Source organism: Schistocerca nitens, chromosome 3 (genome assembly GCF_023898315.1).
Source record: "Schistocerca nitens isolate TAMUIC-IGC-003100 chromosome 3, iqSchNite1.1, whole genome shotgun sequence".
Lineage (NCBI taxonomy): Eukaryota > Metazoa > Arthropoda > Insecta > Orthoptera > Acrididae > Schistocerca > Schistocerca nitens.
In genome coordinates this window covers 866,765,465-866,793,029 of record NC_064616.1, presented here as the reverse complement: position 1 = coordinate 866,793,029, position 27,565 = coordinate 866,765,465, and the positions used below count along the sequence as shown (strand labels likewise).

At 39.0% G+C, this 27,565-nt stretch overlaps 1 protein-coding gene across 2 annotated transcripts in view; it reads right to left on the bottom strand.

Annotated features, from left to right (window-relative positions):
- Positions 1–27,565, bottom strand: part of LOC126248904 (exportin-4-like) — a 239,542-nt gene that overhangs the window by 164,880 nt on the left and 47,097 nt on the right. The window contains exons 4-5 of one of the 2 annotated variants that reach the window (XM_049950379.1): positions 20,402–20,509; positions 12,055–12,171 (exon numbers count right to left, since the gene is read on the bottom strand). In XM_049950379.1, coding sequence (XP_049806336.1) covers positions 12,055–12,171; positions 20,402–20,509 — 225 coding nt within the window. Of the gene's footprint in view, positions 1–3,907; positions 3,993–12,054; positions 12,172–20,401; positions 20,510–27,565 lie in introns of those variants that run through there. The other variant, XM_049950380.1, reaches the window with a different exon arrangement.

Genomic DNA, 27,565 nt, shown 5'->3' with positions numbered 1-27,565 from the left:
CATCCAATCTGAATATCATCAGCATCCACATCCTGGACCTTTCCCAAAGTGATAATCACATGTTTGGACATCTCACTGAAGCATTTTGCAGCAAGAAGTTCTGTCCTCATGGAAAGATATGCCGTAGAGGGCACAAGTGGCTGGTGATATTCCCAAACTATGTCTTTTTTATGGGAATTAAGGTATTTTTGAAATGCTAATGAACTTACATTGAGCATAGAGAGAGTAAGTCAAAAAGTGATAAAGCTCTGCCCCACAGTTGCATAATAAATTGTATTTTAAAATATATTTACAATTTTCATTTGACTCATTATCATAAACACTTGAAACATTTGAGTGTACTGAGACTTTGGTTACGTGCTGACCATTTCACTATGTGAGTAGCACTCATAATGGCATGCACACATTTGATCATTATTTGGAATCTCATTCCTACTATTTTTATCTCTGTTTAACGAAAACACACACACACACACACACACACACACACACACACACAGACAGGAGAGGGTGTAGCAGGTATAAGTGCAAATATTTCTGTTGGTGACTGTCGACAGTGTACTGAATGACATTAAATTCATATTTACTTCAAATGCAGACTAATAATTATAGCTATTAAGAAGTAGTAGTAGTAGTACACTTTTAGGTTGGTTCAAGTACATGTGGCAAGAGCAAGCCATTAATGCTTATTTTCAGCTGGGCAGCAAGTCAGGCAATGAAGCGTGGCACATGAACACAAAAGAGATAGTCCATACTGACAGGCATGGTCCCTTTAGTGGTGCAATTATGACCATGCAGAAAACATCTGGTCATACAGTTAGTGATGATTTGTGGGAAGACTATTCAACAAAGGATAAAAGCAACCCACATTCTGATCTGTGCATATATTAAGGTACTACACACAAAAATATCTGCATTTATACCCATTACACTGCAAATATAACTGAAGATATAAAACTCAGTAATTTGACACACATGGCACAAAAAGATGGTTTTCTAAGTGTTAAAACACTATAAAATATGATCGAGTTTACCCAGTCACTACTACTACATAGATCATAACTGATTATGTATTCATTACAGCACACCACAGCTATGCTTGCATGAGATGGAGAGTATCTTATCTAACACTCAGTTAAGGGGCAATTTTTTTAAAAAACAGTAGTCAAAATGAAATTGGTGTTTTACTATTCATCAGAATCATCAATAGTGGTTGAGGGATCATCTAAAGACATACCATGCTCATGCAGTGTTACCAGTAGACAACTTTACCATGCAGCCATGCTGAGTATGAGAAGTCATCACATTATTCATCATCAATGGCAAAATCAATTATTTCAAGTAGTTCTCAATGCATTTTCTGATTAAGATCTTGATCAGCACATCTCTCCACGAATGAAATGGTTTGCACATGATGACGACACAAAGTCCTAATATTCTCAGTTTTTACAGTTATGAGACAAGAATTATGGGTCATAATGTCGTTAGAGTGGTGTTGGTGATGTGGTGATTAGTACACACACACACACACACACACACACACACACACACACACACACACACACACACACACACACACACACACAAAAACTTTATGACAAAGGGTAGGAAACATGTTCGTGTTTGGTAGCCATTGAAACCACTTTGACAAAGAAATAACAGCATTCATTAACAGGAAAAAAAAAGGAAAGTTTGTCTAGTCAACGGCAATAACAGAGACAGCCCAAATGTGGACAGAGGAATGATCAAGTATGAAATCAGCAATGCCCTTAATCTATTTAGGGAAACAACAGAAAACATAAATCTGAATTGTCAGACGTGGATTGGAACCTCGGTAAGTAAAGGAAGCAAGCTCAGGATTTAACATCCCCTTCAACAATAAAATCATTACACATGGAGTACAAGCTTGGTTCCTTTTTTCAAGGAACCATTCTCATAGTTTCTACTGTGCAACTTCACTCAATTTGAACCTTTGTCTACCCAAGTGAGAGTTCAGAGCCATAACCTCTCCACCAACTTGTTACAGCAACCATCCAGGCATTCAGCTCAAGAAATTTAGGTAACCAATGGAAAACCTCAATCAGGATGGCCAAATTCCTTCTGAATACAAGTCAGCTGTCGTACAAAATGGACCACCTACCCCAGTCATTTACAAGGGTGGTGTGAAAAGTTCTTGGTCTGATAGTGAAAATGACAATTTATGATTTCAGAGAAGTTTTATTTTTCAACATAATCTCCTCTTTTATCAATAAATTTTATTCAGCAGTGTTCCAATGCCACTATCCACTCTCTGTAATGTTCCTCTAGAAGTGCTGCAATGTACCCATCTACAGCTGCAGTGGCTTTTTGATTGGAAAAAAAAACACTGACCAGTGAGGAATTTATTCAGTTTTGAGAACAGGTAAGTCTGAGGAAGCCAAATGTTCCAGCAGTTCATAGTGCAAATCCCTCAATCTCCATTGCCAAGGCACTTTTGTGGGCAGGTGCATCACCCTCATGGAAGATGAGTTTTTTCTTTTTTATGTTGTATCTGTTTTCAAGAATGCTTGCAACCGGTTTCGTTAAAAGTTAAGAGTGTTATTCTCCAATTATGGTTTTACCTTTTTAACGATAGCCGATCAACGAAATTCCTTCCACATCACAAAACACCAATCTTTTCTGTAGATAGCACCCACCGTCCATCACTTCTTTAGAGTATTGTGTGAATGCATTTGTGATCTGCAGTGAGCACACGTGGCACCCATTTTGCACCAAGCTTTCTAATGTTCAATTCCTGGCGCAAGATGTAAGCAGCACATTCGATTTTTACTGTAGGAATTGACGGTGAAGAGCCACCATACATGATTACAAGCTGCAAGTGAATTTTGGTTGGTGTTAAATCTTCTTTTACAAAGAATTTAATACCACATGCACAGTAACTGCTTCAAATGACTGCCTACAGTCAACTGCTGCCTGGAAAGACTTGCAATTTTATGGGGCCTCTATTATTAAGTGTGACAATATAAGGGGAAAAAATCACGTGAGTATTGCTGCAATATCTGGGTGGTGCCAAGAACTTTTCAGACAGCCCTTGTATATTGGATGTGATACACGGAGTCAAATAAAAGTTTATACATATCATTCATCAGCCTCTGGATAAATACATATTAAGTATGGTGGTGATAAGGGTCAAGGACCAACATAAAATCACTTGGTACAACAAAAGCTTCACACAATCACAAATTAATAAGCCTGGTACTGAAACAGCATATAACAAAATATAACTTAAATTTTTATATCTATCTACACTCTCGCTGATCACACTGACCAAAACATATAGATAAAAAACAATAAATGCCCCTGATGTTGAAATATAACTGAAGTTTCTGGAAATAACTACAATGATAGGTACTGACAGAACTCTTGTTAGGTTTCATTTCATCTGACTACACACTTTTTAATTCACTGTAATCATCTTCAGAATATTATCCAGCAGACCAAATGCTTTCATCCCAATCTTTTCTCATGAAACAATGCACAGAGATTTTCAAAAATCTGTCTCACAGTATCTCTATAAGTTTTGTTTCACATCTTCTATTTCTTGAAAACCACTCACTTTTCGGACACTTCTCATAATAAGGAAGGTCACATATCCAATGAGTAGTGTGAGTGTGAAACTGTTGTCTTTTGTGTTTGGATAAAAACTTACATTCAATGATGTGTAAGCAAGAGCATTGTTGCAGAGGATGAGCCAATCCCTTGAACACTTCAACGTAGACTAATCTTTTCTCAGTATCTTTCAAACATTCTTTTAGCACTTGAAAGTAACAATGCTGCTTAACTATGGTGCCTTGGGGAACAAAATCATTGCAGACAGTCCCTTCACATTCTGAAAACAAACCAACAATGTTTTCATGTTGGTTCTCACCTGTTTTGCTTTCTTCAGTCATGGTGATGAAGTAGTCTTCCATAGGTTTGATTGTTGCTTGGTTTCTGGGTCATACCAATAGGGTTTCTGCAGCTGATTTCCCTAACAGGAAACAGAACTTTATGTTAGCATGTTGTTCTGTTATGTCCACAACTGTAAAATCACCTAGCATGTGAAACTATTTATGAAAACAAGCTCTCTAGTGTAACTGATGTTTCTCCACAAATGATGGTCAGTCAACTGATTCAAAATAGTATGTAGAGGCTCCTTGTGGGATAATCTGTCACTACCACCCTTATATCCAGAGAAAGGAATACTTGTTGCTTACAATGCCATTGTTGAGTAGCTGTTATGAAATTCAGAATGGTGTACACAGAAATTATTTTCAATAAACTGTAAGTGCAAGACAGTACATGTAAAGAGAAATAAAGCAAGTCCAGTTACATTCAATTACGCAATTAGTGCACAGATTCTGAACTCAATAAATTAAATTAAATACTTGCAGGTGATATGAGGCTTTATTTATATAAATACGAAAGCATGTAGAGTAAATGGAAGCCTTGCATTTATTGTTTGAAATGGACTGTCTAGTGTGACCTATTCTTGAGTACTGTTTGATTTCTTGGATTCCTATCACATTATTCAGAGGGAAGGGATTGGAGACTGATGGTATGTTTGCAAGCATTCAGTTTAGTCAATGTTAGTATTTGTGGATTTGCACAGATAACTTAACTGAAAATCATTGTGAGAAAGAAGACATTGTCCTTGAAAAAGGCTACTGGGCAAATTTCCAGAATTAGCAATTAATACAGAAGGTAAAATTATTCAAGTTCCATAGTGCACTTTGCACAATACAAGAAATTTCTAAACCAATAATGTAAGTTTGAAGCTGATTTTCTGAACTGTCATTCACTAAAACATGTACACGACATAGTGTTAGTAAGAGGAAAGTCTTATGTTTCATGCAATAACTAGCAGGTTACAATGGCTTGATCAGTTGCTCAACTCACTCATCCCCTCCCTTGCATCCTACCTTCATCCATCCAGAGTACTGTGCTTTGAAGTATGTGAATCCATTTTGTCAATAGTAGGGTGTTATGACCAAATTGCAACTGCTCAGAATATTCACACAAACAGTTCGAAGACACAGGTCGCCTGTGATGGGGGGGATTAATACGCTACCTTTGTTGTTCCAGCATAGATGTGGACTGCATTCAAAAAATCACTGTTTGCAGTTCCACTCAGTAAGACAGCAGAGAACTGGCAAGTCCTCTTTCCACAGTTTGACTTGTATTGTGACAACTATTGATGTTCAAGCCTTATCGGATTTGAATAACTGCAAGACTTCCACAGTGCACAATGTGACGTGGTATTCCTGGTAAGAGTCTCAAAATTTTATCCTTAGTGAGGAAACACAGGATGAACATTTTTTTGTCACAAGTGGGGTCAACTAATGAGATACCTCTTCATCTAAGTGGGAAGGTGAACTAGCCCAGTGTGGAAATCAGGGATTCACAGCAGTTACGTGAAACTGGCTAGTGTGAGAGATGCTTTATTGTGCCATTCTTTTAAAAAAAGTTTACAGCTTATTTATGGCTGACAGTGTGACAGGGATATTGTACATGGATATTATGCAGAAGAACTTGATTCTGATAACTAGTTTTCCTTGGAGCTCCACTATATTGGTATCTGTCTTTCAAAGATTACTCAAGAACACCTTCCTCAGTACTGGGTAGGCTGTAAAGGTCCAAACTATGAGAAAATGCACAAATAGCCCTCCTACATCATCAGATCTTAATTTGTGTGCTTTTTTCTACTAGAGGTACATTATAGATACTGTTTACATGCCTCCGCTGCTATCAACAATGAACTGTGAAAACAGACCATAAGAGGAGTGGAAGCAGAGACCCCTCATACTTTCAACCATCTCATGAATAGTGAAATAGAAGATACTGAAATAAGTGATGGTGGAAAAGAAACTCAATAAAAATCACTGAATAGCAGAAAGGTACCTAGACTGGATGATATACTACTGAGAGTCTACACAGATTATGCAAAAGAATTTGTTCCCCTTCTAGCAGCAGTTTATTGTAGGTTGCTACAGCAACAGAGAGCACCAAGTGATTGGAAATAAGCAAGGGTTATTTGTGTTTTAAAGAAGGCTCATCAAACAGATGCACATAATTATTTATCTTTATCAGTGATTTAATAGCATTATAAGTTCACTGGACAAAACATTAGTCACCCCAGCGTGTGCACACAGATGAATCTTAACGCTTTTACAGATGGTGCAGAAATCAAGTCATGTACTCAACTGTGCACACAGTCTCTAGGTGAGCATAAGGCAGTAGTGATCTGTGAGACATTTATGATTCAAGTGGACATACATAAACATGGGTAAATGAAAGGATATGACAGTGGCAAAACGATGCAATCGTGTTTGGCTGTGCCCACACCCATACGGTGTGTGAAGTTGGTGAATCTGTTGGTGTTTCAAGTGGATTGTTCAATGTGTCTACAAGCAGTGGTGTAAAACACGTGGCCATGAAATGTGAGGTCTGAATTGTGGTCAGAGAAAGATCCTGACTGGAAGGGACTGGAGATGCATTTCACAACTTGTGAGTCAAAATTGCTTCCAAACTCGACATGAATTGCTGTAAGCAGTGCACAAAGGCCCGTCACAACCTGTTAACAACAGAACATAGTGACAGGAACTATTGCAATGTACATCTGGTATTCGTCACCACTGATACCCCTATTTTTCTAGGCGACAACAGCAAAGTTCATTGGGCTGGAAGAATATGTGACTGGTTTTTGAACAATCCCCCCCCCCCTTTTTTTTACATCTCAATTGTTTGCAAAACCACCTGTCCTTAACCCCCTGTAGAAAATTTGTGGGACATGCTGGACCAGGAAGTAAAATGTCAACACAGCATCCTTGTAATTTGATGGAATTGCATGTTCAAATCCTCAGGAAGTGACTTAACCTGAATGTGAAATACCTGCACTACGTTGTGGACTCAACTTCCTAACAGAATTCAGGTGTTTATCAAGACCAGGGCTGGAATTACATGGTAGCTTGTAACAATTTCTCTACGGCTGACTAATTTTTTGTCTGGTGAGCTCGGCATTATGACCTTCTTAGAGGACAAAAATCACCTCTACAAAAAATTAACAAAAATTCTTCAAACAGAAATCTTTGAAAAATCAGCTCACTCTGTTCAGGAGACCCATAAAACTGTAGACAATGCTGCCCAGTTTGATGTCATGTTCCTTAATTTTTGAAAGGGATTTGATACAGCTCCACAGTGTCATTTACTGAACAAAATATGATCCTACCAAGTATTCAACCATCTTTGCATTTGGATTCAAGATATCCTTGTAGACAGAACTCAATGTGTTGTTTTTAACAGGATGTAGTAAACAGATATAAAGGTAATTTTGGGGGTAAATGGCTGTTATAGGGTCATTTATGTATTAGTCCATGTTTCATTGAGCTATGTTACTTGGCAGTGACACATCATGCACAAGTTACTTTCATCTTTAAGTTATGCTCACCGGTGTGTGTGTGTGTGTGTGTGTGTGTGTGTGTGTGAGAGAGAGAGAGAGAGAGAGAGAGAGAGAGAGAGAGAGAGAGAGTGGGAGGGCGGGAAGAACACTGCTGTGCTAAACTTAAAGGTGAAAGTAACTTTAGCATGATGTGTCACTACCAAGTAACAAGCTTGATCAAAATTGGACCATGCACAACAAGAACAGCTACAGTAGATCACCGAAGATAATTGACAGAAATACACAATGAGATCCCAGAAATGACACATTTATTTAAGCATAACAATTTCACTGAAGTCACCACATTTCATGGAGGTGTCCTGAACATTACAAACAGTGGGACATGGTTCTTAATAGTGTGTGTGTGTGTGTGTGTGTGTGTGTGTGTGTGATCACCACAGATAGTAATGCATGCTCTGCAATGTGCTTCCATGCTAGCCCCAGGGCTGTTACGAAGTTCTAGTGGTAGGGCATTCCACTGCTCCACCAGCACAGTTGACAACTTCTAGATCGTCACTGGAACATGTGGAAGTGTTGCAATATGTATCCCCCATGCACACACACACGCTCCATGGGATTTAAGTCAGAGGGAATAGGCAGGGCAGTCCTTTCACCGAACATCCTCTTGCTCAAAGAGTTCCTCCACTTCTGCTGTTTGATGTGGTCATGCATTGCCATCCACAAAAATAAGATCAGAGCCGAATCCATCCCTGAAAAGATGCACACGGTGAAGGAGTACAGTGTCATAGTAATGCTGTTCAGTGAGTGTATGCTGTTAGACGTTATGGGTGTTCAGTACACCCCTGCAAAATTATGCCTCCCCACATTATAACACCTGGCCCACCAAAACAGTTATGTTCAACAATGTTCCTGGGTGTATTACAAGTTCTCAGCTCTTGCCTTGAGGTGGCCCAGGTGTTATGGGTAGGGGGAGTGGGCATAATGACAACCAGATCTTTGAACGCAGTACACTCACTGGTCCACATTACTGTCACACTTAACTCCTTCACCATGCGCATTTTTTCAGGTATGCATTCGGCCCTTACTTCATTTTTATGGATAACAATGTGCAACTGCATCGAACAGTGCAGGTGGAGGAGCTTTTGGAAAGAAAGGATATTTGGCAAATAGAATGGTTTGCTCATACCCCTGATTTAAATCAAAACAAGACATGGTTGTCTCACTGGGAGGTCCGCGATCGTTCATTAAGTAAAATATGGCGTTTCAGTCTTCGATCGCTATTCTTTATTTTCAATAACCGGATTCGGGCTAGCTGCCCATCTTCAGATCTGTTAGACAATGTTAAAAATGTAATTAATAAGAGAGATACAGTTAGTGATAAAATATCTTAGTTTACAAAAAGAAATTTTGGAACGTATTAAATGCCAACATACCATATGTTGCTAGCCCGAAACCGGTTATTGAAAATAAAGAATAGCGATCGAAGACTGAAATGCCATATTTTACCTGATTTAAATCCCATCAAGCATGTGTACATTGAACTGGGGAAACATATTGACATATTGCAGCATGGCCACATGCATCAACGACCATCCAACATTTGCCAACTGCACTGATGGAGGAATGGAATGCCGTACCACCGGAACTCCTTACTACCCCAGTGGCTAGCAAGGAAGCACATTTCAGAGCATGCATTACCATCTGTGGGAATTACACACACACTATTAAGAACTATGTCCTGTCCAGGGGACCATCACGAATTGTGGTGTCTTTGAATAAAAACATCATTTCTGTTTGTCACATTGCGTGTTTTGTGTGTGTGCGTGCATGTGTGTATCAAAATTAGCATGAGAGATGCTACATCATAGATAAACAAATTTATTATTGAAGATTTCATCTTGTACAAGTTCTACAACTTTGCTTCCGCTGTTTGCCGATAGGTGGTGACAACGGTAAGTAGCAGTTAAAAGAAACAGATCACAGATGTCAGGCAGTTAGCTTGGACCTCAGTCAACATAACCCCATTCAAACATTAGTCAATTTGTGTCTGCATCATAAAGTTGTTCTTGATTGAAAATGTCAGTTTACAAGCCTAATTCTCATCATTTGCGGGAGGTGTTACTGTTTTGTTTCAATATGAGAAAACAGCGGCCGAGTCTCATCGAATGCTCTCAAGTACGTATGGTAAGGACGCTATTAGTGAAAGAACATGTCGTGAGTGGTTTCAATACTTCAAGAACGGTGCTTTTAACAGTTCTTTCACAGAACAAATGGTAAGCTCATTAAAACTCACTGTTGTCCTCAGTATAAACATCAAAATATATATATTGAATGTAAACAAAAAGAACAATTTAATTATCAGTCCTCATGGCTACTGAATGCAGAACTCTACTCACCACAGTGGCCCTGAACACTGTAGTTTGATTAAAATTACTTGATAGTTGATGTTTGTCACTTCCCACTACAGGGTTGCCCCATTTGCTGCTGTGTGCCAGCTTCCGCTAGATTACAGGTGACACACGAATGCAGTGGGTCACTTCTTAATGTTGTTAATGTGTAACGTGGAGCAATGATGGAAACAGCTGCTGCTATGTATGACAGACAGAAACTACAGATACTTTGTCGACATCTGATTTTAAGTGACCAATGACTGAACTGTGACAGATGACATGCTTTGTAGCCCTGTATTTAAACTTGTGCCCCAGCCTAACCACAAACTCATGATATGCGATGTACCCAAGAAAAGAGTGATCAATAATTTCCAGCAGGGCTAAAATCAGATCGCTTTGATCATGATGATTACAGCTAACCTCTATCAGCAAAGCCGAGACAGAAAAATTTCAATTTCAGTGCTAAAAGCAAACAGTAATTAATCACTGTCATTGGTCACTTGAAACTATCCTCACACCAGCTACATGAGCGGCCACATTACCAAACAATGAGCAGTCCTGGTTGGCACTTGACTGCAGATTATAGGCAACACAAGCACAAAAACAATAGGAAGAAAAAAAGAGCAAATAAAAATGTCAATACGATTTTGAAAATGATGTGGCAAAGTATTAGAAATAAAAAAAATACATTTAAACCAATTAATTGAATAAAAATAATAATCAGTCATCTTGGCCACAGTTTGATAGTGGCAATTCATTTGGGTGGACAGCTAGCTGGTGGTAACACCCATATAACACAATGTACCGAAGTTGAGGCAGAGTTGATGTAGGACATAACTGCTTTCATAGGCAGTCTTACCTTTGATACAGTTGGGTATGTCTGTGACAGGACTAGTATAGGATGTGATGAGTGGGGCCATGGGCTAGCTCTTGCATCTAGATCTATCAGAGGGATATTTTGACATTAAATGTCAGAACAGCATGATCGAACAGAGATAGTGTAGCTCTCCATCAAAGTAAATACTAATATAATAGAAGGCAGTCAGAGCCCTGACAAACATAAGTTCAAGCTGTTCCAGTCCAAGGTGTATAGGGCAATAAAGGTGGGAGGGGGGAGAGGGAAGTGGGGGGGGGGGGGGGGCATTTGGCGGGGGGGCAGTGGGGGGAGGGCTTTTACGGGTATACCTTTTCAATTGGTTAAAGTGGATAAGTGAAGAATTATGTGTGTGTTGATATAACGGATATGGCACAAGCAAGCTGTTTGTGGATCAGCTTTGTAAACTGTGCCTCTCTGTGAAAACTCTAGGAAGAACTTCAGCAAACTGGGCATGTGATTGCCTGTCACTATAGGGTGCTGTCCACAGATGGCTCAATTGTACAGGGGAGACTTTGTTGTGTGGAAGGAAGGGTAGCCATGGAAATAGAAGTACAGTTGATCATTATTAGGTTTCATATGTACACTCAATGTATCAACTACACAATTCATGGTTATTTTTACTCCTCCACAGAAAGTTCATTTTTATCATTTTAAAGATGAATTTCCTTACTAGGTGCAGCTCATCAAATCACAGTCAGTTTCCATCATCACAACAATGAAGCACATGTGTAAAAAACAAAATTGTACTCATTATGATGTTGACAATAATTTGAGCTTGTGTGTGTGTGTGTGTGTGTGTGTGTGTGTGTGTGTGTCACTGTTACGAACTTCTAGTGCTGCACCTTCATGAAACATGCAGCTACCAGTAAGGCCCCTTACTCAAGTTGTAGTACTGAACTTTCAATGAAAATTAAAACAATTGACTCTCATTTATATGTATACTACAAAAAACACCAATCAAGCTATATTGGTTTATAACCTTTGTGGTTTCCCTTCACCCCTACAGGAGATTGTTTAAACTGTTCCTCCAATAAGCCCATCAGAAACTTCTACTGCATCCTCATTCAGCTGATATAGTGCTATCTTTAGCACAGTCACTGTCAATAAGGACTAAACACTATTTACCAAAAGTAGATACTGAAAGACACTGCTAACGTACAGGTTCTTGTTGGCAAACATGCAGGAAAACATCTATCAGAAACATGCAGTTAGTTCACATGCAGAGCAAAAAAACAACAACAAAGAACTATTTGTGGCTGATTACTGCATTAAGTTCCAATTATTTAGTTGAGGGAGATTTAGAATATTTAATACTACTGATTATAAGAAAAATCAGTACTTTCGGTTTAAGGGATATAAGAATTCCTCACCTCAAACTGCTTCTTGGCTTTGAAATGAGTTTCAAATGAGAGTCCAACATCAGAAGATTTCACTGTAACAGCAAATTCCTGGAGAATGGCAAGGATGATGTTACATCCAAGAAGTTTCTGGAAGGAAACAAAATTTGGATGAGCAAACATTTTCACATTAATGAAATACATTACATTTTGATGCATTTTACAGATTTCTATGATTTCTAACAAACAAAGTAATAGATCTAAAAACAAAGATGATGTGACTTACCAAATGAAAGTGCTGGCAGGTCGACAGACACACAAACATACACACAAAATTCAAGCTTTCGCAACAAACTGTTGCCTCATCAGGAAAGAGGGGAAGGAGAGGGAAAGACAAAAGGATGTGGGTTTTAAGGGAGAGGATAAGGAGTCATTCCAATCCCGGGAGCGGAAAGACTTACCTTAGGGGGAAAAAAGGACGGGTATAGACTCGCACACACACACATATCCATCCACACATATACAGACACAAGCAGACAAATATGTCTGCTTGTGTCTGTATATGTGTGGATGGATATGTGTGTGTGTGTGTGTGTGCGCGCGCGCGAGTGTATACCCGTCCTTTTTTCCCCCTAAGGTAAGTCTTTCTGCTCCCGGGATTGGAATGACTCCTTATCCTCTCCCTTAAAACCCACACCCTTTCGTCTTTCCCTCTCCTTCCCCTCTTTCCTGATGAGGCAACAGTTTGTTGCGAAAGCTTGAATTTTGTGTGTATGTTTGTGTTTGTTTGTGTGTCTGTCGACCTGCCAGCACTTTCATTTGGTAAGTCACATCATCTTTGTTTTTAGATATATTTTTCCTACGTGGAATGTTTCCCTCTATTATAAACAAAGTAATAGAGCGTATAAACTACTGCTTAATAGTCTCAGGCAAGTCCATGTAGCCTTCGTTATCTTGGATATTATCTTTTCCAACTAGTCTGCTTTTACAAACAAATTATGTTTCAAATTAAAAAAAAAATATATATTTCCACATTTTTATGTTATGTCCTACGGACAACATTTGCAATTTGTGAATCAATACAGTTCAGTTTGAAAAAATGTGAGCAATGTCTTGCGCATATTTCAGGACAGTCACAACAAATGCCAGGCTTAAGTAATTTTCTGCCATTTTTAAACCAATTCACAGTTATCATAGAACAGCAGACAGATTTTTGTCTCATTCTTGGGTAAGAAACCAACTTATGATATTCACAATATAGATACATAAAAATTGCCATTATCTTTATTGTTTATATGAGTGATTCATCTATCAACTGGTGTTACCTTTATCTAAAAAGATCCTCCACATTCTAGTAGTATGATAAGAATGGGAGAAATGAACAAGACTGTTTGACAACACAATTATTTTCTTCAGCTGACTACATCGCATCCTACTGTCTTTCACAAACCATCAAATGCCTGAAACAAGACAGGTGATTTAGATCTTAGACGAAAAAGGGTGAGTTCTCTTTCTGTGGAAAAGACTATATCTTTCAAACAAGATAGGTCCGCTCCCTTTCAGACTTATTTTAAATTTCTGAAAGTGTTCAAATCCACTCATGAAAGAGACCATCTATGCAGACATATTCTTCCTGCTGTTAGTGTATTTGAGACTCTGCAACATTACAGAAAATGTTCGGGAACTCTGCTACTGTCTAACAATTTCCTGTGTAGTGCTCAATTATCCAGTTAAACTCGTTTCGTATTCTCATGTCAACTAAATGAAATACTCTTAATATTTCATATGTAAGAAGTAAATATAATTTTTTGAAGCCAGGAAAGTTGTTCCATACATACATTACAATTGTTTTTATCTTCCATTTTATGAGGTCTACGTTAACCAATACTACAGCAAAAAGGGTTGGTTTTGGGGAAGGAGACCAGACAGCGAGGTCATCGGTCTCATCGGATTAGGGAAGGACGGGGAAGGAAGTCGGCCGTGCCCTTTGAAAGGAACCATCCCGGCATTTGCCTGGAGCGATTTAGGAAAATCACGGAAAACCTAAATCAGGATGGCCAGACGTGGGATTGAACCGTTGTCCTCCCAAATGAGAGTCCAGTGTCTAACCACTGCGCTACAGCAAAAAGAACATACTTTACAAGTACAGTGTCATACTATTTATGCAGTATAGTGGCATCTACTTATGTGAAGCCTGTTGTAACAGCCAGTTCAAATCTCACTAGTGAAGAGTAATACAATATTTTGAGTTAGTTTCCCCCTTTTCTTTAATTAAGATGTACATAGCCAGAATGGAATTGAGTCATGAAATCATAGGAAAATTTCTGCATTACTAAGTCACTGTTGCACAGACTGTACTCTGAGGTGACAAAAAAAATTATTCCACGTGGGAAAAATATATATAAAAAACAAAGATGCTTTAACTTACCAAACGAGAAAGTGCTGGTATGTAGATATACACCATAAAATAAAAAACACACAAACACACACACACGAATATTCAAGCTTTTGCAACCCATGGTTGCTTCATCAGGAAAGAGGGAAGGAGAGGGAAAGACGAAAGGATGTGGGTTTTAAGGGAGAGGGTAAGGAATCATTCCAATCTCGGGAGCGGAAAGACTCACCTTAGGGGGAAAAAAGGACAGGTATACACTCGCACGCACGCACGCACGCACACACACACACACACACACACACACACACACACACACACACACACACACATATACAGACATGGGCAGACATATCTAAATGCAAAGAGGTTGGGCAGAGATGTCAGTCGAGGCAGAAGTACAGAGGCAAAGGTGTTGTTGAATGACAGGTGAGGTACGAGGGGCGGCAACTTGACATTAGGAGAGGTTGAGGCCTGGTGGGTAACAGGAAGAGAGAATATAATGAAGGGCAAGTTCCCATCTCCAGAGTTCTGATAGGTTGATGTCAGTGGGAAGTATCCAGATAACCCGGACGGTGTAACACTGTGCCAAGATGTGCTGGCCGTGCACCAAGGCATGTTTAGCCACAGGGCGATCCTAATTACCAACAAACACTGTCTGCCTGTGTCCATTCATGCGAGTTGTTACACAGAGGTGGCAGTAGTATCGTGAACACAATGTATAAAAGGAAAGGACAGTGCATTTGGGAGCTGTCATTTGTACTCAGTTAATTCATGTGAAATGGTTTCTGAAGTGATTATGGCTGCACGATGGGAATTAATAGACTCTGAACACAGAATGGTAGTTGGAGCAAGATGCACAGCACATTCCATTTTGGAAATCATTATTAAGGAATTCATTATTCAGATATCCACAGTGTCAAGAGTGTGTCGAGAATACTAAATTTCAGGTATTACCTCTCCGCAAGGACAACACAGTGGCCAGTAGCCTTCACTTAATGACCGAGAGCAGCAGCGTTTGCATAGAGTTGTAACTACTAACAGACAAGCAACACTGCATGAAATAGGTGCAGAAATCAATGGGAAACACACGACAAATGCATCTGTTATGACAGTGCGGAAAAATTTGGCGTTAATGGGTTATAGCAGCAGACAGCTGACATGAGTGCCTTTGATAACAGCACAGCACATCACATCACATCACTTGTAGCACCTCTCCTGGGCTTGTGACCATATCGGTTGGACCCTAGACAATTGGAAAACTGTGGCCTGGGCAGATGAGTCCCAATTTCATTTGGTATGAGCTGATGGCAGGGTTCAAATGTGGTGCAGACCCCCACAAAGCCATGGACCCAAGTTGTCAACAAGGCACTGTGCAAGCTGGTAGTGGCTCCATAATGGTGTGGGCTGTATTTACATGGAATGGACTGGGTCCTCTGGTCAAACTGAACTGATCATTGACTGGAAATGTTTATGTTCAGCTACTTGGACCATGGACGTTATGTTCCAAAAGAACAACAAAATTTTTATGGCTGCATCATGTTACCGGGCCACAACTGTTCGCAATTGGTTTGATTAACATTCTGAACAATCTAAGTGAATGATCTGGCCACCCAGATTCCCATAACGAATCCCATCAAACATTTATGGGACATAATCAAGAGGTCAGTTCGTGTACAAAATCCTGCACCAGCAACACCGGCTAATCATGGATGGCTCAATATTTTTACAGGGGACTTCCAATGACTTGTTGAGTCCATGTCATGTCAAGTTGCTGCATATGCCCTGCACAAGGTGGTCTGACATGATATTAGGAGGTATCCCATGACTTTTGTCACCTCAGTGTCTAAAAGCTTTAGAGAACTATCAACCTTTTAACAGTCCCTGATTAAATTATTAGCATATTACTATTTCTTGCAAGAGTCAAAGAGGCACCACATATCAGTAGAATAACAGCAGTACATGCTGCCTGTAAAATTCTAATTTGCTGTCAATTTTGTCACACTTGCCACAATCTTTAACAAGAAACTGTTGCATCAGGTGTGTGAAATTAAAACCACATTATCATACATGAAAACTGCATTTCATGTAATTTAATGGATGGCATAACTTTTTAGGTAAAAAGATGAGGGCAAATAGAAATCCTTGGGTAACAGAAGACATATTGAATTTAATCGATGAAAGGAGAAAATACAAAAATGCAGTAAATGAATCAGGCAAAAAGAGATACAAACGTCTCAAAAATGAGAAGGACGGAAAGTGCAAAATGGCTAAGCAGGGATGGCTAGAGGACGAATGTAAGGATGTAGAGGCTTATCTCACTAGGGGTTAGATAGATAATGCCTACAGGAAAATTAAAGAGACCTTTGGACAGAAGAGAACCACTTGTATGAATATCAAGAGCTCAGATGGCAACCCAGTTCTAAGCAAAGAAGGGAAGGCAGAAAGGTGGAAGGAGTATATAGAGGGTTTATACAAGGGCGATGTACTTGAGGACAATATTATGGAAATGGAAGAGGATGTAGATGAAGACGAAATGGGAGATAAGATACTACGTGAAGAGTTTGACAGAGCACTGAAAGACCTGAGTCGAAACAAGGCCCCAGGAATAGACAACATTCCATTAGAACTACTGATGGCCTTGGGAGAGCCAGTCATGACAAAACTCTACCATCTGGTGAGCAAGATGTATGAGACAAGCAAAATACTCTCAGACTTCAAGAAGAATATAATAATTCCAATCCCAAAGAAAGCAGGTGTTGGCAGATGTGAAAATTACCGAACTATCAGTTTAATAAGTCATGCCTGCAAAATACTAACACGAATTCTTTGCAGATGAATGGAAAAACTGGTAGAAGCCGACCTCGGGGAAGATCAGTTTGGATTCCGTAGAAATGTTGGAACACGTGAGGCAATATTGACCCTACGACTTATCTTAGAAGCTCGATTAAGGAAAGGCAAACCTACGTTTCTAGCATTTGTAGACTTAGAGAAAGCTTTTGACAATGTTGACTGGAATACTCTCTTTCAAATTCTGAAGGTGGCAGGGGTAAAATACAGGGAGTGTAAGGCTATTTACAATTTGTACAGAAGCTAGATGGCAGTTATAAGAGCAGAGGGGCATGAAAGGGAAGCAGTGGTTGGGAAGGGAGTGACACAGGGTTGTAGCCTATCCCCAATGTTATTCAATCTGTATATTGAGCAAGCAGTAAGGGAAAAAAAAAGAAAAATTTGGAGTAGAAATTAAAATCCATGGAGAAGAAATAAAAACTTTGAGGTCCGCGATGACATTGTAATTCTGTCAGAGACAGCAAAGGATCTGGAAGAGCAGTTGAACGGAATGAACAGTGTCTTGAAAGGAGGATATAAGATGAACATCAACAAAAGCAAAACAAGAATAATGGAATGTAGTCAAATTAAATCGGGTGATGCTCAGGGAATTATTTTATACGAGGTGTTCAATCATTACTGGCGATTCAAGTGTGCTAACCACTGGGCAATCTCACACGGTAATAGATTACGAGTGGTGCCATAAGAAGCGAGGAAGTTTGGAATCATCCAACCAAGATAAATGCAGTCACAAATATTGCCAAAACTGGAAGAGGTGTCTGCAGCAGCTCAAAATGCATTTTCAGTTAGTTGGCAAATAGCTAAGCTCTCCATCACATGTTGACAAATTAGACCCCCAGACAAGGAAGTGTTTCTTGCTCTCAAGTAGATTTCTGAATATTAGTGAACAGACACAGCCTAGACAGACATCTAGTGTTCCTTAGATAATACAAAAAGCTCCCCCACTGCATCAGACATTTCACCTGGAAAGAGGTGCACAGACAGACAGCATTATCTTTCTGTACCTGCAACAGGTCATAACGGCCACCCAAAGTGAGTGTCATATTTGCCCCTCACTGATGTATAAGTTTTGTCCAGACTGTAGGAAGTGCCACAAATGTCACCAGTGTTCTCATGTTACTTGTGTACCAGAGCATGAGAAAAATGGGGCGAACTGATACACTGTGGGAAGTAGAGCCTGACTAAGTATCCGTGTTCATTTTAACTCCAATGTTGGCAGAACCTGGCCAAGCAACTAATATACTCCTAATTGAGTTGAATATCAATAGTATTATGACTCAATTTCAGGCTGATGCAGGAGCTGTAGCTTCCTTGATTAACCAGGAACCTCTCAGTGTTTGGCCTCCCCCTGCCTGCAGCCATCACAGTGGCAGGTTATTTCATATTGCTGACAAAAGATTCCTTTGAGAGAGAGAGCATTACTATATGGGCAAAATACAAGAATGTGGAAGGGTAAATCAGCTTGTATGTTGAACTTTCACCATCACCAATAAACCCTTTCATTTTGATGTATTTACTACATTTGATTTCCAAGTATTGTAAGAGGTGAACCTCGTGTCAACCTTGGTACTATTCCAAGATTTAGAATCATTATTAGATAATTATCAGTGGTTACTCCAATCAACAGTGGGTACGGCCAAAAAGATTTAAGCTTACATGTCACTCACGCAGTCCACTGTGCCTAAATTTTGTCATGCACAGCCAGTCCCATTCACAATGTCGGATGCAGTAAATGCTGAATTAGACAGGTTACAGAAGTAATTCAATCTAGGGGCAGTTTTTACCCACAGATTATAAACAAACAAGTAAACTATTTTCTTGTGTTCAAAGGTTTATCCACAAATGAGGTAATTAGCACTGTATTCACTGAGTTATGAAAACTGGTTCTAATTACCCAATAATTAAAATAAATAAAGTATGTAAAATATTGCTCTTTTTGCACAAATTGTGCTGGAGTGTTTGCACAACAGATGTCCATAGGCTCACATTTTTCATTCCCTTCCACAGAATGGCCCAAGATGGAGCATGACTGACTACAATAGGATAATGGACAATGACACAGTTAGATGCTGCTCTGTAGTCAATTCAATGGAGAAAGTATGAAGTGCTACAGTAAGCAATGATTCTCAAAATTGTTAGTTAAAAAGAAATTGTAATGAAAAGCGAGATGGAACAAACGCGTACAGGAAAACAAAAAAATTAAACAATGTCATTGAGGAGAAGATTAGTTTTCTCAGTATGGGAAAGAATGATCAAGCAGGAAAAGTTCGCATGTTTGACTAAGATCTGTAGCTGTCAGGATATATTCATTCCTTGCTTTGTTCTACTGTTAAATTTACAATGTTTAGAATGTTTAGCATAGTAAATGCATTAAAGCTCACAGATTATTGACATTTGGTACAGGGGTAGGTAGTTGACCCTCAATACAAAAAAATTAATGCCTAGTGCATAAATAGGCAGAAAATCCAATTACTGTTTGATTTTGCAACTGGAGATCAATCACAGGAAACAGTCAAAACTGTAAAATGCTTAAGAGTATGTGCTCACAGAAAATTAAAGAAGAGTGACCACATAAAACTACTCGCAGAAAAGGCCGATACCAAACATATTCAATGAGAGAATCCTAACGAAAAATAAATTTTCGCATGAAGGAGGTAACTTACTAAACCTTCATTTGAACAATTCTGGGCATTGTTCATTATCTAGCACTCTTACCAGATAAGCCATTACACAAAGATGGGCAAAAGTAGTTCAAGGATTATATGAAATGCACTGATTGTTGGTGTAGCAACCATTTGTCAATGTACATATTTATCAAATTTAAAGACAGTTCACATTCAGAATATTTTGAGATACATATGTTTAAGTGTACATGCATCATTTGAAAATGGGCACTAATTCCAAAACTGTCCATTCATGATGTGTCAATAAATTCTAATTTTCGACAAAAAGTTTACAGTTTCTGCAGAACAGTGATTTTAACCTTTAATGATTTAATAGGGGCTGTGAAACAAGTACAGAAATTATTCAAAAATAATTCACTGATGCTTATTTGTGAATCATTTATTTCAATAACAACAGTTGAAAACAAAACAATTTCAAAAAATTTAGAATCAAGTATATCTATCAACAACTTACTTTTGGTGTATCTCCACTCCGAATCATTGCTTCAATGGTAGTCAGTAGGTGACCCCTCTTAATACCAAAATCATCAATGCTGGTACGTTTTATCAAAAGAGCGATCACCTAGAACATAAAGATTAAGATTAAGTGTGTGTGTGTGTGTGTGTGTGTGTGTGTGTGTGTGTGTGTGAGAGAGAGAGAGAGAGAGAGAGAGAGAGAGAGAGAGTGGCAGGGAAGGTGATTTGGTCACAATTCATATAGTTAATAGCAAAGTCATCAATGCTGCCATGCTTTATCAAAATAGAAATCACCCAGAACATAAAGATTAAATGAGAGAGAGGGAGGGGCTGGGAAGGTGTTCTGGTCACAATCCATGTAGTGGAAGGCAGCCCACAAGAATTACCGATGGTAAGGTACATCCACTTTACTGCCCTTGTATACATCTTTCAGCTGTATATTTGGCTTTAACAAAGTAACAAGAAGCTGAATGCGCAACGAGATAGTGAAATTCAAACTAAAGAGAAAATTTATATGAAATTACTGGAAATCGTGTGGCAAAAATTATAAAATACAGACAATTATAAAACACTGTGCATGGCATGGATTTTATTGCATTTCAAGATTTAATGTTTTCCCAGTGCACCAAAATATTTAATATTTCTCAGGTATTCATACGGGTGGCGTCGTTCAACAGGCGTGATATTTCGGAAAGCCAATTTCTTGCCATCTTCAGGTGTTCATGGAGTCTGATTTACCTCTGATGGATGCTGACTTTATATATACCTTCACAACCCCCCCCCCCCCCCCCACATACACACACTTTTCATGCAACCTCCATCTGGCCGCCTCTGAGAATGATCTGGGTGCGGTGGTTGGGAAGCACAGCACCTGGTCGTGGGGGAAGTGCAGCACTGTGTGACGGATCACAGACCACAGTGCTTCTGCAGCTGTATCCTGATGGAAGTGGATTTCTGTGTAAACAGCTGCTGTGCTTTGATCACACTCCAGGCTTGGTCCCAGGCCTTGCTTAATGGACAGCTGCTGGCCTTATTTATTGGCTCCTCATATAGTTGGATCTCCATTGTCTCTTTGAGAATACAATCCCAGAAGGTGTTTGTTTGCTGCAACAATTTTGTGTCATCATGATTCATCACATGTCCGTGGAAAATGCAGCGCTCTGCCACAGCGGACTTTGCACCTCTCCTGTATTGTTCGGATCATCTGGCCTACATACATTTTTCCACACTGGCAAAGGATGTGGTAGACTCCTGGGTTCGAAAGTCCTAGGTGATCCTTGACTGATCCTAACAATGTTTTCATATTGGATGGAGGGCAAAACAAGCACATTGTGTTTTCGGCGTATTCTCTCAATTTTTGCCGATGTATAGTATAATTGCCACTGCAACCAGTTTATCATCATACTCAGTAGGCTGTGGTCTTGGCTTCTTTGGCCTTACAGCATGTTTTAACTGGCAGTAATTGTAACAGTTTGTGTGGCAGTTCAGCTGCTAAGCTGTCACAGTCCGATATTTCGTGTGCTTTGTGCACAAGTGTGCTTAGAATGCCTTCTCCTTCCATATTTCCACACACAGTTTTCTACAAGCGTTTTACAAGTCTACAACTGTCTTCTTTCTTATAGGCAGTTCACCTGTTATTAAAAAGTCCATACACCTTTTAACTCATTCGAATTTTAATGGTAAAATTTTTATAAGACTTAATATGCTTCCCGCAAACAAAGTTTTTTTTAATGTTGCGACTAACTCAATCGTCTTCCTTTTTGCAGCTCCACTAATCCCATCAGTACCTTATTTATGAGCAATAAGGCTCATAGCTCCATCACACTTCACATGATTTCTTTCTCTGGCTATAAATCTGTACGACATGCACCATTTCAATACAGTGCCTTCGTAATCCTTATGGATGAGGTTACTGCAACAAAAGTAAAACAGATTCATTCACCACTGCTGAAAACACAATGCAGGGAAATTTTATTAGCCATTCAAAAGAGAGTGCATTCTCAAGCTGACGTCATCTGTTTCAATATTTCTCACTTGCTACTTCAAGAACATCAAATGCAGCATTAACAACTATGGTTCCTTCAGAGTTGTTCAAAAACTGAGGAAGTGAGAGGAGAAAATAAAAAGTGAATACATGTACAGTTATAAATTTTTTTACTGAAACTTTGCTTTGGGTTGGGGGGGGGGGGGGGGGATATAACCCTCATGACATGGCCTCTCTCCCTTTGCATCTGCACCTGTCAGAAGTATCTATGCAGCACATAATGAAACTATTGTGAGAGCTTTGATTACTATCTATACATCACAGCCAATACAGTAACAAATTGAGAGACATTACCATTACATAGAACTTGGGCTATATTACATATTGTTCCATCACCTCAGCTTACATTTCATATTCACATTCACTGGCTCACCAAGACATAACGAAACTGTCACCTTCCAGACCTCAACCTTCATTTCACATTCACATTCATTGGCTTTACCTATGCTCAACTAAACTATCACCTTACAGTATAACATAGATCTCAAGCTAAACTACAGGTCATAATAGAAATGCCCGGATGCAGCAGTAAAAATGCGAATAATTCATGAGACTCTGTCATCAATACCAAGTTCCGTAGATGTAGATACACAAATCCCTTTGTATCAGTCTGCCACAAAATGAATATTTCTGTAATTTAGGCAGATAAATAATAATTTCTTCAACATGAAAAGTTCCTAACTACATATGTTGAATAATAATTTCTTCAACATGAAAAGTTCCTAACTACATATGTTGAAGAAATTATTATTTATCTGTCTAAATTATAGACTTTTTCATTTTTTGGCAGACTGATACAAAGAAATTTGTATATCTACAGAATTTTGGTACTGATGACAGTCTCGCGAATTCACATCAAGTGGACATCGCCTTCTCCATTTTCTATACTCCAGCATCCAGGTATTTCTGTTAGGAACTGTAGTATGGCCAGAGATCTAGGTTAGGCAGGAAGGTGACAGTTTGATTGTGAGTTGCTCAAGCCAATGAATATGAACATGAAATGAAGGTTGAACGGACAGAATGACTGCAGCAAATCTACAAAATTAATAAAGGGACGTTTATACAGCAATGTGAGTTATTCATACCAGTCACTAACCTCCAAAAGTTCACTACTATATAAAAATTCCTACTTATCAGATTGCCACAAAACAAAAATTTCCATAACTTAAACAGATCCCGTAATAACTGCTTCAACATAAACAGTGCCTAGCTTTTGTGTGTGTGTGTGTGTGTGTGTGTGCGTGTGTGTGTGTGTGTGTGGGCGCGCGCACATGGGCAACACAAGTAATATGTGCGAGTGTGTTATCAGCATAAAAATTTGCTAGTATGTAAGAATTACTTTTGATCAGACTGTCACAACAAAATTTTTGCAATTTCGACATATCCAGGAATAACTTCTTTTGCACAAGAAGTGCTATACCCTTATATACATTAATAACAGAAATGTAAAAATGTAGCAAAAGTAGAAAATAAATAAAGAGCTGTCTACAAAATGCGAGTATTTCATACTCGTCAGTCACCACTAACAATATTCTGCACGCACGCACACATGGCCCTATTCACATAAATGTGAGCACGTCTATGTTTGACATGCTGGCTTTCAAATAGAAAATGTGATGAGTGGCCTTCAACAACGTACCCTCAGACTCAAGAGTTGAAATATTAGAAGTTTTGGCTGGTTTCATTGTCTAGAGGCTGGAATACGTGGTTGCCGCATTACAAGCCAAATACTGTTGAGTCTACAGTATACAATATAAATATACACATGAATTGCATGACCGACGGTTCCTATCATTGGCAATTGCGAATTTTGAATCTTTTTAAGGTATCATTATTCCTCTGGCTACTATTAATTTCTACACGAACTGTGAAATGTCTACTATTATGGTTTCACAAAGTCCGCCATCTTTGGCACTCCCCACCTACACATCTCCTTCATCGACACAAAGCACAGTCCTCGACATTGCATCAACACGGAATTCCCAGCCACTCGGTCGGCCTGGGCCATGTGCTGGAGTTACCCCTCTTGCACCGGCCGATGCTCGGCACCACGCAGCCGCTGCCCGCTGAACGGCCCGTGCGGCCACGCTAACTCCAAACTTAGAATATTTTCAGGGCGTCACAACTCACCTGTTACCTCACACACCTCCACTTATTAACATTCTGGCTTGCCAGAATGTTTATAAGTAGCACCCTTCAGTTCATCCAAGTACGTATAAAACAAATTACAAAGAACAGAATTAAAGGACTAAAACACCAGGCCAATAGTGTTTACAAAATTTTTGTAGTGGTGTGGAAGCAGCATGAATTTCGAAATAAACTTAAACTAACAAATTATGAATGAAACGGCATATTCAATAAATGTCTGCATTTCAGTTATGCATTAACAATTTTTTGGACAAGAAATCATTTTTTTAAAATGCACTTTCACTTACGTGCGATTTTTTAAGCACTTCTTGTGCCACTCTAAAAGTATTTGTTGTCTTACTGGCTTACTCATACCACCAACTGCAGTTTTAATCTGAACGCCAGTGAATGGGAAGATTACCTGTTTCCTATTTTTGATCATGTTCGTAAAACTTTCCGACACAGCTGACACATTACTACCTGAATCTATCAGTGCATCTACCATTTCTTCGTCAACTTTAATTTCAATAATCAGCTGTACATTTACCATTTCCTTTCATGCTAAACATTTCTTCCTTACTAAATCATTTTCTACATCTCGTCCCTTCTCTTTCACCAATTCTAGCATACACACATCCTGTTCTATCCATCCCTCAATCTCATGTTCATCCTAAAATAATTCATTAAATATTTCCTTCGGCCCAAATTCATTCCTTCCCTTTTCTTAACCTCTAGCAATCTTAAAACTTCTCTCATTTCCACATATGCAACAGTAACGACCGTAACAACGCCAATCAGTCACTAAAATCACACTACTCCTTCATATACCAATTTGTACGAACTTCATTACACAAACTATCCCCATCCATGCTATTTACTTCAGCCCAATCTAAATTTTCTGTTAGTTCTTCCACACATTTCGCCAATTCACTACCCACAGCATACAAAACTTTACTGTTTTTCCCCCTCCAAAATATCGACACTTGCAGCTTCAACAAAATTACACATCAATTCACTGTTAAACACTATCTTCCAGAAATAATACATCAATGCCTAAGCCATCATCACCATAAATACTCACCTCAGCAACCCTATCTGCTGATACACCATTTAAATCACTACATAAATTCAAATCAGAAACCTTACTTTCCTCCGTTGACAAATTAAGTTTACATGAATCATAAACTTTATCCTCCGCCGCTACATTACACAAATTGCTGCTACCTTGTCGTACAATTTTGGGTCTTCCAGACTTCCTACATTCCGCTGTGATCGGACAAAATTCAGCACACACTGCCATTACTACACACTTTTCATCCAGATTAACACCCAATCCTACTTTACATATATTCTCACATTCACACACTGACAAACATTTTAGATCCACACACATTCATCAATAAGTTTCGTTTCACCTTCATTCGTGACTAGAAATGTGTAAATTCCTTCCTTCGAAGTATTAATACCAGTAGCTTTTACATCATTACATAAATTACCATTACTCTGTTCCTTTAAACAGAAATCATCTACCTCCGCCGATACATTTTTAACTTCAACTGCTGGCAAGACCAACGCTAAGCCTCCCTTAGTAACATTGACGCCTTCTGCCAAAACACAATCACCCTCACTTGCAACTGGGGAAACCAAAGATACGCTGCCTTCACCAACATCAACGCTTTTTGCCGACTCACTAATACTTACTACTACAATGCCTTCCTTACTGCAATTGCTACTATTTGCTAATACCTCTTCAGAACTCTCCACACAATTTGCTTTCATAAAATTCATCTCCTCTTTAACTTCTTTTTGAACCACTGAATCTTTCCATTTATCACCATTCACACACTCATTCATTTCACATCCATAACTTACATCATTCCCCGCAAATTTATTCCCATTACTTTTACTTAAATCTCTCACAAATCTATGCTTCCACCATTTGCGCCTGCTTTTACTGAAAGAGCCACGTATATAGCCTTTCTCTTTAACATACTCCATATTACATATTTGTTGCCTTTCTCGAAACCTATCAACATTTCTACCATTACCAATATCTCCAGTCCTTTTCATCGCCTGTTTAGATCGCAATCCCCAGACCTGAGATGTGGCAAACATCAGTTTCTCGACTGGTTGTTAGGCGAGTGCACTTCACACGAATTTCCCCCATCAAATCTGTATTCTTTACTTGGCCCCGTTCACGGAAGTTATCACTCCTGTTCGTTCTCCGACCATTCTGCTCATTCCAGCTACTATCTCCCTGAGAATTCCTTTGATTTCCTCATTATTATTATTTTGGTGATGATTATTTAGATTCCCATTTTGATAACTACCACCCGGTTTGCTCTGAGGTTTGAACTTCAAAGCCCTCTCTAATTTTTCTACAAATTCGTCCATGGAATCACATGAACTATGGACAAAATCCCACCGCAAATTTTCGGATAATCGCCTTTTTAATGTGGTGATATCCATTAAAACCCCCAACAGATGTTTCACTTGCATAAGCTTGCCAAGTTCGCGCATGCAAAAATCTCTTATTGTCCTATTACCTTACCTGTAACTCGGACCATTTAAAAATTCATTTTGGATCCGCGTCTGTTTTGCCGCACTCCAAAATTTATTCAAAAAACACTTTTTGAACTCTTTGTATGATTCGCACAAACTACATTTAACATTTGCCCAAGCCTATGGGTCTCCCTCCAAATGCTGTTTAACATATTTTATTTTCGCTTCGTCCGACATGCCATGAACAAAAGTGTCCCAACACACAGCCAAGAAATTTACTGGGTGATATCTTCCATCATCTGTTTAACATTTCACAGATCCAGTATTTCCCCAAGGGATATTTATAACCGGTGTGGCCTGTTGGGAGGTTAACGAATTTAAATCACTCTTTATCCATAGCATTTGTTTTATAAATTCATTTTCACTAGTAATATTGGACTCTTATTTTATCTTTAGTTTTGCCCACTTCTTTCTCACCTTCACCTACAC